The sequence below is a fragment of the Phalacrocorax aristotelis genome, chromosome 2 (assembly GCF_949628215.1).
Source record: "Phalacrocorax aristotelis chromosome 2, bGulAri2.1, whole genome shotgun sequence".
Classification (NCBI taxonomy): Eukaryota; Metazoa; Chordata; class Aves; order Suliformes; family Phalacrocoracidae; genus Phalacrocorax; species Phalacrocorax aristotelis.
The window spans coordinates 35,688,394-35,703,087 of NC_134277.1; the positions used below are offsets into that span (position 1 = coordinate 35,688,394).

General features: G+C 40.7%; 1 protein-coding gene across 1 annotated transcript; it reads right to left on the reverse strand.

Moving 5' to 3' along the window:
* Positions 1–9,847: 9,847 nt before the first annotated feature.
* On the reverse strand, positions 9,848–14,671 carry TOMM7 (translocase of outer mitochondrial membrane 7). The gene is made up of 3 exons (XM_075083019.1): positions 14,508–14,671; positions 11,240–11,288; positions 9,848–10,070 (listed from the first exon to the last, which is right to left on the reverse strand). The coding sequence occupies exons 1-3, from the start codon at positions 14,608–14,610 to the stop codon at positions 10,055–10,057; spliced, it is 168 nt and encodes a 55-aa protein (XP_074939120.1). The 5' UTR covers positions 14,611–14,671; the 3' UTR covers positions 9,848–10,054.
* Between the last annotated feature and the right edge of the window lie 23 nt (positions 14,672–14,694).

The window sequence follows — 14,694 nt, forward strand, 5'->3', positions numbered from 1 at the left end:
ATGTTTTAATTCAGGCACAATCCTTTGTTACAAATCTGTCAGGTGGCAGACGACAGTGTTGTTCTGTTTTAAGAACCAGAAATAGTAACAATGGTTTGCATTTTTATAGATATATATTCTTATTTCCATCTAGGAACCTATTTATTATATTTAAAATATTTGTTTTGAATGTTTCCTATTTATATGTTCAATATTTAGAAATAATTTAAACAAATTACCTGTTTTATTTCCTTTCTAATGTTATTCTTCAGAATATGAACTTATTTAATATGTATTCATAAAAAAACCCCAACATTTTCAGAAGCCAGAAAAACTGTTGTTTAACTTATGCTTTTAAAATATTTAAGATGGTATTTATGACTTATTTATATTTTTTAAACAAATAAAAGCTGATTTTAAAAAACGTTTAACCTGTTTGAACTTCAAATAGGACTAAGGAACTCTGAAATATCCAATTTTTAATACTAGCAATTATCAACATAACCACTTTCAAGAATTTAAATTTTACCTGTATAATTACGTCAGTTATCTACATAGCGCATACATACACACATACACAGACAGCTTGATCAACATATAATTCTTAAAATGGGATAGAACGGAACCAGATGCACTGAACATGGCTCTTCAGAATGAATACGATAAAGCATCATTGCTCTTGAGAAACAAATGAACAATGAGTCCCCTATATTTAATAAAGGCTCCGTAAAATTGTAATTGCTTTTAAGCAGATGCTAACAAGTCAAACAGTCTTTTGAATGAATAAAATGGTAAGATACAACATTGTAATCTGATTAGTCTTATTGCTGTCATCCAAGGGAATTTTCCAAGTTCCATTAAACCTCTCCCACCTCCCCCAAGAAGCAGAAAAAAAAACCCCAAACCCCTGAAGTTCTTTCTTGAAGTGATATAAATCAACGTATTGCTGCTAAGGTGACAATGACTGTCGACGATCTAATCCATTTCTCTTTTGTCACTTATATTCCACTAGCATGGACAAGCCACATAATATGAATGCAAATTCTTGAATACTGTAGAGAGAAAAGAAAAAAACCCAACACATCCTTAAGCCCAAGTACCAAACCGCTGACACGTTCCTCAGCTGCATCATCTCCTTGACTGTGGCTGTGCAGTTACCTTGCATACCCAAGCTCAGAGGAATTTCCAGCACCCATGAGGGATGCAAGCGGAAGGAGCGCCTCAAGCTTTGTCCCTACAAGAGCTGGAACATTAATTACCTTTGAGCAGCACGGTGGTAGAGATGAAAGGCAAGCCCTGGAATGTGGGTAAGGATGTCAGTAAATTCTCCTCTTCCTCTAAGCAATCTGATCATCTGCAAGGCATTCTGCCGCTGGGGATGCCAAAACAGTGACCAGTCCACCCAGAGCCTGCATCTCAGACGCTCAAAACAACATAAGCACAGCTTTGCCCAATATGGTAAAACCAACATCTTGAGTTGTGCAACATCTTAAGAAGGAATGAGGAGGCCTCAAGGTGGTCGCTTTCCAGATGCCTGTGGTGAATGGGGTTTTTCTCACAACACATAAGATCCTGCTTTAGCTGTCCTGGCATGTGCTCTAGGAGACATTAGGAAGGCCTGGTCTGACATTTTCAGAGACTTTCTTAGCGACCATTTGGTTAGAGGCCATTCTGTTATGTCCATTAGACGTACTAGAGACCCTTATTACGTCCATAATAGCTGTGAGACCCAAATGTGCGTTGGAGCTTTTAAGGACTTTACTATCACTATGTGAGAACAGAGCAGGGCAGGGAAAAGAAGGAAAGAAAGACCAAAAAGAGAGGCATCTTCTGGTCTCACCTCTCCCAATAGTGGGTGCTTGCCTGAGATCACCATTAGTTACTATGCACACTTCAGCTAAACAAGCTCATGCCGATTTCATCCTTGAATCCCAGAAGGCATCTAAGGTACAGGGTACTGAAATCTTGGGCAATTGATAGACAAGCGTCCACACTTCCCACCAGCACCCCTCAGCTGGTGGCTACCCCAGGCTGTCCACCATTCCAGTAAAGACATAAATGCTAATACATATTAGGATGCAGAACCCAAGCGAAAGATAACCAGCTTGCCGGGAGGGGAGGTCAACTTCAAGACCTTCCTGCGGTGATGGGCATCACTGACGCCGCCACTGAGCTGCCATTATTTTACCTGTGGCTCCTCCACAGCCACCTGCAATTCTCAGGGCACTTCAATGCAGCAGCCACCTTGCTGGCCATCGTTTTGCTGTCACTGTGCCAACCTCAGGGACTGTCCCCAGGATGAGCACCACTTGCTGAAATCTACACACGCTGGTGTCTGTGGCACATGAAGACTCACAGTGGGGAATTCACATGGAAGTCAGAGGAGAACCAAACACCGCTGAGCATGTTATGGAGCCTCTCAAACTAACCAACTTATCGGCCTTTTTCCACTTTGCTGTGCAGAAAGTATTTTACATCAATAAACACACATAGACATTTATTTTAGTTGGCAGATGAGCACAAACACATAAAAAACCAGCACAGTAAAAATGAGTGCTCCTAACTCTCATAAATCGATCCTCAAAAGTAACTGTGCTACTTTTAGCTCCAATGAAATACTTCAACACTTCCATTGAACAGAGCTCCTCCTAACTGACAGCTAACTCCCCTAGCAAGGCAAAAACATCCCCCAAAACAAAAAGACCTGCTAATAATTGCCTATAAAAACTAGGAAACTACCCAGCAAAGAAGCATTTTCGCTGTTGCTGTACAAGACCAGCCTCTCCCCGCAGGTCCCAGTACCCCTTCCCCATGTTTGCACTGCATCCCTCCTTTTTAACCTCATACAGAGATTTCAGAATGCTCAAATTACTAACTTCCTTTATCCTGAATTTGCTTTCCCAATGCAGAGAGATGGTAAAGCTATGTTAAAAAGCATGCATACAGTCTACAGTATGTAAGAAAAAGCCCACAGTATTAAGAGACAGTGTTAAACAAAATATTCCTCAGTGCTGAGGATGTGACACTATCATGCTAGACAAGAGAAAAAAAGTAAAGACAGAATGCAACCTAATACTAATCTGTAATGCAGAATTACTTAAATTCTTTTGCAGTGACAGTCTCTGAAGTATCATTTTTCTATTTTTTAACCATACTTTTTCATCAGATGTGTAAGAAACTTAAGAAAACCCCAAACATTTCAGTCTGACCCACTTCCTAGGTTGCAGTACCATCCGCTACCCAGTAAGCCTATGTACTGATGTAAACGCTAAATTTTGGCAGAAAGAACAGCTGTTGAAAGAAGCTGTCTCCATCTCTAATACCTTCACAGACTTTATTAATGTCTGATGGCAAGTAAGGTTAGCAAAAGCTGATGCTACAAGAGATGGAGGAGTTAACACCAGCAGTGAAGCCAGGGGAGCAGGATCGCTTCTCAGCAGTAATGAGCCATTAGGTCAGCTTAGCTCAAGGGGAAACTTCTCCCTAAGTTTGCCACTCTTATTTGTGGCTAATAATCTTTTCCGCATTCAATTTAAAAGACAAAATGGCAGAAAGGCAAGTATAAAACAGTACACCTCAAAGTCAGATCCTACAGTCAAGAAGTGCTGCCAAATAGCAATATATATATATTGCTGCAAACCTTGTGATATTGGGTGGGAAGCTTTCTGTAAACCCTTGCTTCTTGAGTCAAATGATTAGATAAAAATTTCTGATCTCTCTCAGTGAATTTCTTTCCTCTTCCTAATAAGAGGAAAACCAGAACCCATCCCCTTACCCCCAGAAAATGCAACCTCTGCAGGCTCCAACACTGAAATACCATTTCCTCCCTGAGCTCTTAAGAAAATCCACTAATTTCTGTAATCTAAACATATTTAACCAAATCTCGCCATACTTTCAGAATACTTCCTTTGTGCTTTTGCTGACTTTGGTGGTCTCATCAGATTACACATTACAGAAATACTACAATCTGAATTTCTATTCAGTGACCCGAATCTAAGAAGATTCAATCTTTAATGAGAAAAATCTATTTTAAAGAAATTAAACATTAATATTCAAATTCAGAAAACTGAGATTAGATTTGCTCTGCCGTATTTATTTCTAGCAGACAGTGCTTACCTAACACAGTATCTTTAAGATTTTATCCCATTTTACCTGTAAGGAGTGCAGAATTCTGACTGATTTTCGTAACAGCAAATATATGTATGATTAGTTGTTTCTTTATCCCTTTGAACTTTATTAATAGATACAGTTCTACATTCTCTACCACACAAAAAGGAGCAGTATGATGTATAAGCAAATTATAGTAACAGTTTTATTACCAGAGAGAACCACTTAGAGCTGAAACACACACAACAGTAAAATCACTTTGGGAAAGCTCAAAGTCCCGTCCTCAGCTCAAAAGACAAAAACTCCCTACCACGCTGTCACTACTGCACAGCAATAGTCTTTGTCTCCTCTTCCACTTCTTAGTGGAAATTTGGGAACAGCTGGGGAAGATATGTAAAGGGGAAACTGATGATATATTGATTACGCGTGTGGATCCCACATTAGCATGTTAAGTAACAATAAAGGTCAAAGATGTCCCTCAGATTGTAAGACCTATACCCCTCCTAATCATATAGCACGGTGACCTGGGACAGGGGTGTAAAATAAAATGGCATTTGTTACAAGAGTGACAATTTGGGATGAAGGCAGATGTATAGGACTGCTTTCAGGTTGCACTGTCACAAATTGCACCATTTGGGAGAGTGCCTTTGAGAATAAAGTGGATCCTGAGAAACAGAATTGGAACATAACAGGAAATGTGGGCTTATCTCACTTCCCAGGCCAATAACTGCTCCCTGCTCTGCAGTTGCTCTAATTTCTTATTTTTGATAGAAACTTGTAATTGAATTCTTAATCAGAATAAAGTAAAAGAGCAAATACCCTTTTCCACTTGGCAGATAAGCATCCCCTCTGCTTTGCCCTGAATTAACACACGCAACAGTGCATGTAACCCACAAGCTTGACCAAGAAACAGCTATTGCACTGCACATCATCATGGAAAAGTATTTAGAAATTGCAATTAGGTAGTCATTTGTAAAAATTAAATTAGTCATATGACATTTAACCAGGATGTGGTCTCTACTCCTGTGGTGTGACCAGATGTAATGAGCTTTTATTTCCAAATATATCAGCAGTATCATCATAGCTTAAATTCCAAGTTTGTGGCAAGATGTTTCCAAAAATATCCAGGGTATATAGTTTTAGCAATTTTTCCTTGTAACAACTAATGTATTAGATCCCTGCTTCACCTACAACACAACACAAGTACATCTTAAGAAGCACTTTGTCATCTATAGCCTTTTTGTAAGACAGTTGTACAAAGAAGCAAAGGACAGGTTTTATATGTTGCCAGCACAGGGGCCTGTTGTGACAAAATTATGAACATTGCTTTGGTTTGCAGAGTGTTCATGTTTGAAAGCTATAGGGTTAAGTTAACATGAGTTTTGCTGATGAATTAAGTGAAGAAAAAAAAGCACATATCTCCTGTTTTATAACTGGGATGAGATACAGTACAGTGACGTTATACCAGCCATCTCTACACCTGGGATTTGTAGCAGAATTAAATACTTGTTCCAAAGTTCCTATCAGCTTCATTTTTAGCTCGCAATTGGCCAGTCCTTGAAAACTTTTTGGAGCAAAAGGGTAGGTACCTTTGTAGATTAACTTATTAAGAACAAATTTATACTGAAAGCCAGATGTATTTTTTAAATTACTATTATTATTATTACTATAATTATTATTATTCTCACATTTAGTGACTAAAAGGCACAATTTTTCACATCCTACTTCCAGGAGATATCCAGTCCACACACCAAGACCAAGAAACCCACCAAACCCACCAAACTCACAAGACTCCCTCAGAATCACACACCAAGTATCACACGGCTCCGCAGCTCCTTTGCTCACGCCCACGACTGTGTTTTTCTCACTTCTTGACTTTCACCTCTAAAACCCTCATCCCCTTTTTCCTACTCCATATTCTTCTTCTGACTGGCCTCCTTGTCTTTATTCTCTTTTCAGAACCCTAACTTCCTTCCCTCCTTCCTCCCTCTCTTTAGACCAACATCTTTGCCCCCCTTTGCACTGTTTGCCATGCCCACACCCGAGGGCAGCTCCTCAGAGCCAAGCTTGCAGAAGATGCTTTTCTACAGGGGCTGTCACAGCCAAGGGCTGAAGAGTTGCTGCCCACCATGATTACCCAATGGTACTTGGTCATAACTGATCTTCCAACTCCAGCTAGATACAATGCGGGGCAAAGCAATTTTAAGAAAAATATAGAAATGATAGGAAATAGAGAAATTACACCTGAATGGGAAAACTATCACCAGCTGTCGCAGTCAGTGTGCCAGTGAACAAGATACTCAGAAGACAGGACACCATGTTGCTCCTTGCCCATCATAACCTCCTGACACTTTGCAAGACACACAGTCTGGCTGGAGGATGAGAAACAGCCCATTTCCTCAGCCCTGGGCTAAGGACCCTTGTTCAGACACCCTCCGCGGTGACCAAACAAAAGCTGTTGCTGCCATTGCCACTCTCGCAGGCGGAGGCTGAGGGGCCAACCAGCACCTTATGACAAGGAGAAACATCTTCCTGACGTGAAAGGAGCATGGGCATGGGACTGCAGGTCACTCAAGACGGACAACAGGGTATTTTTCTGGCATTAAAATCCTCAAGATGCCTTCATTTTTGGCAAGCAGCAGTGAGCCAAGTCCCACGGCAACTTTTGAACTTCTTCAGACTGGTCCAGGTGGAAACATTCCCCTCGGCCCCTTGCGCAAGTGTCTGTCACCAGGTACAACAGGCTCCAGCCACAGCCTCCCAACCTGGGCTATTTCCCTGACACTGAAGCAACCACAAGCACGCTCTACCTCCACTTGCAGGCACAAAGCACACAGCCAAACAATTCCTATCTCCAGGTAAGATTAGGTAGATATCTCAAAGTTAGCACAATCTTCACAGCACACAAGAAGGCATCAATGATTTTATTTCATACATCTCAGACTGCAGCCTTGAGCTCAGCTGCGGAAGTCACAGCTTCATTTTCAGTAAACTACACTCATCAACTTTAATCCAACACTAAGAGTTCATGCCTGGTCTCACAGGACTGCATCACAAACCCCACTACAGGAAAGAATCCATACTTGGCTGCAGTGTAGTTCACTTGGCAAGTGAAGCCACCAATTCACTCGACAGAGATTAACACAGTCAAGCAGGGGAGCTCATGTTTGGGTTTAAGTGTTAAGTGTTTCTCATCTGACAGTAAAATAAAACTTTCTCAGGCTTTACTGGGAGAAAGATGGAAAAGCAAAAATTAGAGATTAAAACACTTGGAAAAATCACCACCTAACTTCAAGTCCCTAGGCCCACAGCCTCAGCAACCGTGACAGTCCCTCCACTTTACTCTAGAGACACACTCTTCTCCCTAGCACCACCAAAAAAACCTCAAGTCTTGATAAAACTAGCAGATTTGCTGAAGTTATTTTAGGGAACTAAGATTCTTCATAGGAATCTGTTTAACATATAACTTCACAGAACACTGGTCTGCTCTTACAAGCACACCTGAATTTTGTGAAAATGAAACTGCAAAGTAATTTCAAGACATTGCTACCAAAGATTCATTTCCAAACTTGAAAAAAATTTTATCCGATTCTGTTTTCTGCTGCCTTACAATTAATTACCAAGATTCATGATATTCTGTTTCCTTTCAGGGTGAAAAAGGGGTGTTTATTTAAGGAGTTTCACTCGCCTTTTAGTTACAAAGAAAGCACTACACTGAATGAAACACTGTCTGGTTGTACAAATGAAAAATGTTATACTACATATTGGCATTCAATTTAACTTGAATATACTATGAAAGGCATTTTTTCCTCATTTTTAAAACCCAAAGGTTCTATGCTGATGACTTCACTGAACCATACTTGAATTTTTTTTAAGAGAACAATAATTTCACTTACTTCCACAATAGCAGCAAATTACCAAAAATTTGCTATCCAATGTGCTTAAAATGAAATTTTAAAAGTAAGAATTGCATAAGCAATATTTATCAAATAATTCCAAGTCTCAAAAAACCTGAACTACTCAGGAAATTTTCAGCATGGTGAAGTTACAGAACCCAGCCTGTGCTTGATATATCCGTGCTTATGTAAAACTCGTAATGAAAGAGATGAAAACACTTCCCTATTTCTCTACCTCTTACACCAAATACTATTATTCTTGGAAAGCAGCCAGAGCAACCATGTGGTGGTTAAGACCCACAAACCACATCCCCAAATGCGTAACACACAATAGAGCACAAGATACACACTTCTGCAGATGTGTGGGTACATCCACCTACTGCTGCATTTTGGGTACTGTATAGTCTGGTGAAATTCAAAATCTGATTTTGAGAAATCTGACTTATTTCACACTGAATACCCTATCTCTTAGTATTGAATACCTCTGGTTATTCCACCAGATTCAACAGAAGAAAAACGTTCCTGATCATGATGAAAGCCACTACCAAGTACCAACAGATTATTTCATTAACATTGTAATTAGGATCAGTCAAGAAGGAGGATCAGAATTTGAACTCCTTTCATAATTTAAGATTTACAAGCGGTTACATTAATCCCAATTTACCATTACAAAAAAGGCACTAGAAAAGCTGCACTAGCAACAGGATATAGAGCCACAAGAAGTGTTCTGTGTTCAGTCCTTGCTCTATTCCCGTCAGCAGTTTATTATCGTGACATTTGGTTTAATTACCATGATTAATGAAATTTTAAGGAACTTGCTGGTTTGCATTAGCTCTCATAAATGTTTCCCACTTTTTTTTTTCTTCCCAGTTCTTATCTTTCAATTTAATTTTTTTCTTCTTGGCTCATTTCTCATTTTCTTTCCACTCACATCTGCCCTTATATACAGTAACATTTTACAATGAGTTTTCGCAGCACATGAGAAGCTGAGGAATCTCCTATTCCTCAAATATTTCATTAATGTAAAAATCTGTCTGAAAATCTATAGGCTTAAAAAAAAGGCAATCTGATACCTAGAATACTTTTGTTGCAATTATAATTTGGAGCCAATAAACATTTTTTTTAAATATCACTGCATAGATACAAATTAGCTTGTACAGTTCTAGGGAGGAGAGAGTAATCTATCTAATTCAGCTTCTATTTAAACAAAACCAAGCAGTTGCCATTTCAATGCTTGAATTTCGGAACCAACTAAAGCCAAACCAACAGTATTCCAAGACTTTGGAGTAAAAATAAAGCATATACCTTCCATAGTGTAATTGTTTTCCTTCTTCAGCTATATATGAATTACTTCCTCTTACAATAAGAGAACTATATACACATACACACAGAGAGCACTTTTGTCGTGTCCTCCCACACCATCCCAAATTACAGAAAACATACATAGTGCCTGAAGGTAAATTTGGCAGAAGTAGTGTACTTTTTACTACCTGACTATGCTAGGAAAAAAATGTATAGAATTCTCAATCCTTAATATATCCAGAGATGAACAAATCCCAGAGGAAGGAAAAAAAAAACCCAAAACCAAACCACAGGTCAGCATAGTGACCAGCTGCAGAGGCTTACCAACATTCGGGCAAGAAATCTCTGAAGAATACTGAACTATTTAAAACATTAGCTCAGTTTTCTGGTTACTCAGAAGATAAAGAGAAATCTTTACCCAAAAGACCATAATAACAGGGATAAATATGGGGGCTCAATGTCATCATATTTGGGGGGGAAATCAAACCACACAACAGGTTATCCTTCCTGTAATAAAGAAATTACTACGTTATAGTTATGTAAAGACTTGAAAACAATGCGCATCCATTCAAATTGTATTTATTTAATTACACTGTAATGCAAATAAGTTAGGTCCATATAAACTCCATTTTGTTGTATGTACAACCTATGTGATTAGCAAGCTGATTGAGCCAGCTGGTGTAAGTGTCCGCCTCATCCTCTGGAATGTACGTATCTTCAGACACTTTCTCTGTCCATCGGCTGGTTCTAGAACAGGACCGCCACATCCTTCATCCCCAAAGTAGACTGAAAGGGGAGGGGGGGAGGAAATGGAAGTCAGATTTGCAGCATGCATTTCTTTTTAAATGGATATTTGTAAAACACAAGTCTGGAAGAACAGCCCTCTGAAAGTACAGAATAAATGCTAGCCCTCAAAATATTGAAATAATGCCACCTTGAAAATAAAATTTAAGCCTACAGAGCAAATACATGCCAGAAAAATAAGCGTTTGTAAGCTTCGGATTAGACCAAACATGTGCTTCTGGTATCTAGGTATATACACTCTGGTATGAAATACATACTTTACGCTGTGCAGAGATGCACTCAACAGACCAAGGAAAAGAGTCTCAAACTGATAGTGAAGCTAAACATGGAAACACTGTCAGTAAACAAACAACTCCAGGAAGTCAGTTCTTAAGACAACAGAAGATTTTACTGAAATTATAACATAATCTTGACACTTCTTTTCATATCTTCTACTGTTAAATGTAGCTCCCTTGAATCACTGAATCCTAAAAATGGGATTTCTATACATTTTAACTACGCGAAGCTAGAACTGAATATATGACATTGCAAACAATACAGTCCATCAATTATTTGTCTTAGGAATATCTGATTCTGCACAGTAACCAAAGTTATTTCTAAGGGAGTCATACTTTCTTAAAAACTTTAACTAGTTTGACCCATGGAAGCCCTCCAATAGAAGTCAAATACCACAAGAATTCAAGTATTACTAATGCCCTGATATTGCAGCACTAACAAGCAGTCCCCCAAGAAAGAGGCAACATGAGCAAAAGCATGTGCTTCATGACAATGACTAATATGGAAAGATATAGCCCCTTATTTCATGCAGCTTTTTTGCAGTGTTACTACCATATTTGCAAAGGCAGAAGGAGACTGGGTTTTGTTTTATATTCATGCTAGAAAGCTGAGAAGTTATTCCTCAGTGCAGAAACTTGCATAAACTAGCTCTACAACAGATTAGAATGGCAGCTTCCACTTAAAAGGTACAGAAGTCCCACATATTAAAAGCCATGCAAGATTAAGAGAAAGGCCCTCCCAAGAACTTGTGTTTTGCTGTCTTCTCCCTAAACAATTAAAAAAGCAACATTCGCAACTGTTGCTGTCCAGACATAACACCCAAAACAGTAACTATCTGCATTGGGTTTGCATGTACATTTGGAACTAATACATACCTCCAGATTGTTGGCTCAGGCATTCCAGGGTCTGCACCTCTCTTAAAACCTGAAGTGAAACATACATTACATATGTATATGTAAATATGTATGTGCAGACACCTACACAGTTAGATCACTATCAAATTATTCCAGCCCATTCAATGGCAATAAAAAAAGAAAACCTACTGAGCAGAGAACTATGATTCATGAAGATGTGCACTAATCTGAATAAAATTGCGCATTCTTATCAGGGTTAGAAAGCAGAGAAAATAAATACAAGTGTACAGCTTTATACATTTTTTTTTTCAAATTCTTACCTGCACCTAACTATGTGAGATGGAGGAAGTTATCTAGCCCAAAGATCAAGACATACATACCTACCACACACACATTTTAAATGTTGTCCAGAAAGCAACCTAGTAATGGGGTACCAACAGTGACAGCTGTAACTGGTTCAAGTGAGCACCTTGAGTCCTGAAAGCAATGTTCTGTAATAACATCTGATGCAGAACTTAGAAGTAATGTTTCAATAATGGTTCACTCAATTTAGGATAACAGAATTCTAAATGTTAAATCGGTTAGACCTAAAATCTTCTATTTTTACTGGCACTTTCTGAAACGATACCTAGTACTAAAGCTCACAAAGACACAAGATGTTTGTCAACCTACTATCAGCCCGGAAAATTAAAAGAAAGTTAATTACAAAGAGTTCATCCCCAGCTAATGACTCAAATACCAATTCACTAAAGCAAATTATGCTAGAGAAGCAATTGAAGGTTCAGTGTATGAAATATCTTTGTCTGCTGGACTATAAATTGTAAATTCACGCACTGTTCAACACTCTCCCCTACACTCGCTATCTAGAAATGGGTTATATGAAAAGTACATTATCTCCCTCCGTTTACAGAAAATAATTTATGTCAGCTTGCCTGAAAGAGAGGCCACAAAGGTTAATGGAAAAACTTCCATTAACTTCATGGGCACTGGGTTAGCTTTTGGAAGATACCCTTGTGTGATCAGAAACTATTACACACCCTGACCCACTTACTTTGGTTGTCATCCTGTCCAGCAAAATTGCTTTAAAATTCATTAAGTTGTATGAGGTGTCACACTCCTGTGCGTGTGAATGCTTCTGACACCTCCCCTTTCCCCCCAACAAGCAAGCCAGGTTTAACAAAACTGCACTGCTCTAATTTACCTACTTAAAACAGGGGCGGCCACTTCAAAGCAAGTTTTAAAAAAAAAAAATACAACAAAACACCCCCTGACCAATAACCTATAATTGCACATTCACATACCAGGTTCCCTCCTACATCCCCTGAGCACCCCATTCTGACCGAGAAAGCCTTTCAGAGAAAGCTCAAAATTTCTGAAAGTTTCCAAAAATGTCCTTGCTTGTGTTAAGTTTAGCATGTATTTCATATACACAGGGGTCAACACAAAAATTTACCTTGAATCAGTGACACCAGGGACTGTGTAGCCTCTTGCCCTTCTACTGCACCACAGCTTCCCTCCCAGATTCAAATGTCACCCCAGTACAAGAGAGGTTCTTCTAATTCTACAGACTTTGAGCGCGTGCCACTTCCAAATGCCTATGGCAAGCAAAGGTGGCACCTGCACGTACCCCTCCCAACTGCTTACATATAATGTCCTTTCATTACAGCAGACAAATTTATAAGAAGGCAATGCAGATGTGGAGCAGCATAATTATTTTCTGGAGTTATGAAGTTAAACTACTACAACTTAGTTCCTCACTGCTACACAATAGAAATATACCAGGCACCCTGACATTAGTGCAACTGTAGACACAGTAAGATGGCTTTATATGACTTGAAGTAACTTAATTTCCTCTGGTATCCCTCAAACAAAGAGCATTTTTCCCATATTCACAGACGCTGTCATAAAATCAAAACAAAAACTTCAGCAGGAGCAAAATTAGGTCTCAAAACACTGCTGAAATTCCCACCCAAAACCTATCAATTTTAAATAACTGATAAACTAAAAATGGAAATGTAATTCAATTTTAAACCTAATACTGCCAATCACTTTTTTCCATAGTGTCTGTGATGTCTTTTACTCGTAGTTGTTCATGCACATATGTAACTTGCTGAAGAGACCAACTTTTTCCTGATTGTTATCTATTATGTGAACAAGCAAAGCTCTTCAAATTGGACGCTACATTCCCCTCAATTAATTAAAACAACTTATCAGCTTTAACTGTAAACACATCAAGCTCCCAAACCTCCTTCATGTTTGCATTCAAGGCAGAGACGCCTGCCTGTTTTAGATGCTTTTCCCAACAGGTCAGGCAGACTGGCAGGAAGTAAGCAAGATGCATCGCAGGGACCAGCCTTCCTGGGACCCCTTGTGCCTTTCTTTTATGACAAAAGCGTCAGGCCTATTGCACATGTGCGCACCTTAAATAGGTCAGGCTCTTTAACAAGGAAAGCTGATGGCATACAGCCCAAACTCTGTGGGAGAATTGCTATGTAGTAGTGATGCCCAGCCAGGCCCATGATAGAGCAGGTGAAATACATATTGGGCACCAGACACAACATCAAGGCATCCCCTGTATGCTCCACAGCAATTTGGAAACAGGAGGCACGCCATCCTGGGGCAGACGGTAACCTGCACCTAGCTGGAAATTCAACTTCAGCCAGAGGCTGGCGACCCCATCAGCGCCACGCAGCAGCGTTCCCGGCTGCAGCCAGCTTTCTCCTCACACACTGACTCGCTACTGCAAGAAACACAAAGACTAGCCTACTAAAGCCGTCAGTCACCGATGCACAATTAAATCGCAACTTCATTTGCTGCTAGGCTGTTACGGTGCACGCTCAGCCCGCTCCCCAGAGGGGGCCGGCCCGCCGCGGCCCTCCCCTCACTGGGCACGCCGCCTCAGCGTGCAGAGCGGGGGAACAGCCTCCAGGAATGGAAAGAGGCAGAAAAACCTTTTCAAAGGTTTAAAAAAAAAAAAAAAAAAAAAGACATAAAACCAACCACCCAGCAGTTCTGCCAAGGGCAAGCCGCCCACACCGACCTGGCAGGTCGCACCACCGGCCTTCACAGCGGGCCCGGGGGCCTCAGCACTCCCCCACTCCCACGCATGCGCAGTGCGCGCACACCGCAGAACCCCGGCGGCAGGGAGAGCACGGCGGGCCGCCCCTCCCCCCCGCACGTGCCCTTCCTCCTGCCCCCCCCTCCCCGGGAGCACCCCCGGCCAGACGGACGGTAACGGCCACAGGGGACCGTTGGAGCGCCACGCGGCTGGCCCCCGCCCGCCACTCACCGAGGTAGAGCACGACGGGGATGAAGCCCCAGCGGATGGCGAACTGGCCGCCCTTGAAGAGCTGCTGTAGACGCTGCTTGGCCTCCTTGCTAAGCTTCGGCATTCCGGCGGCGGCGAGAGGAGGAGGAGGAGCCCAGCCGCCTTCGTAACTCTGCGCCAGCGGCGGCGGGCGGGGCTCCATCGCGCC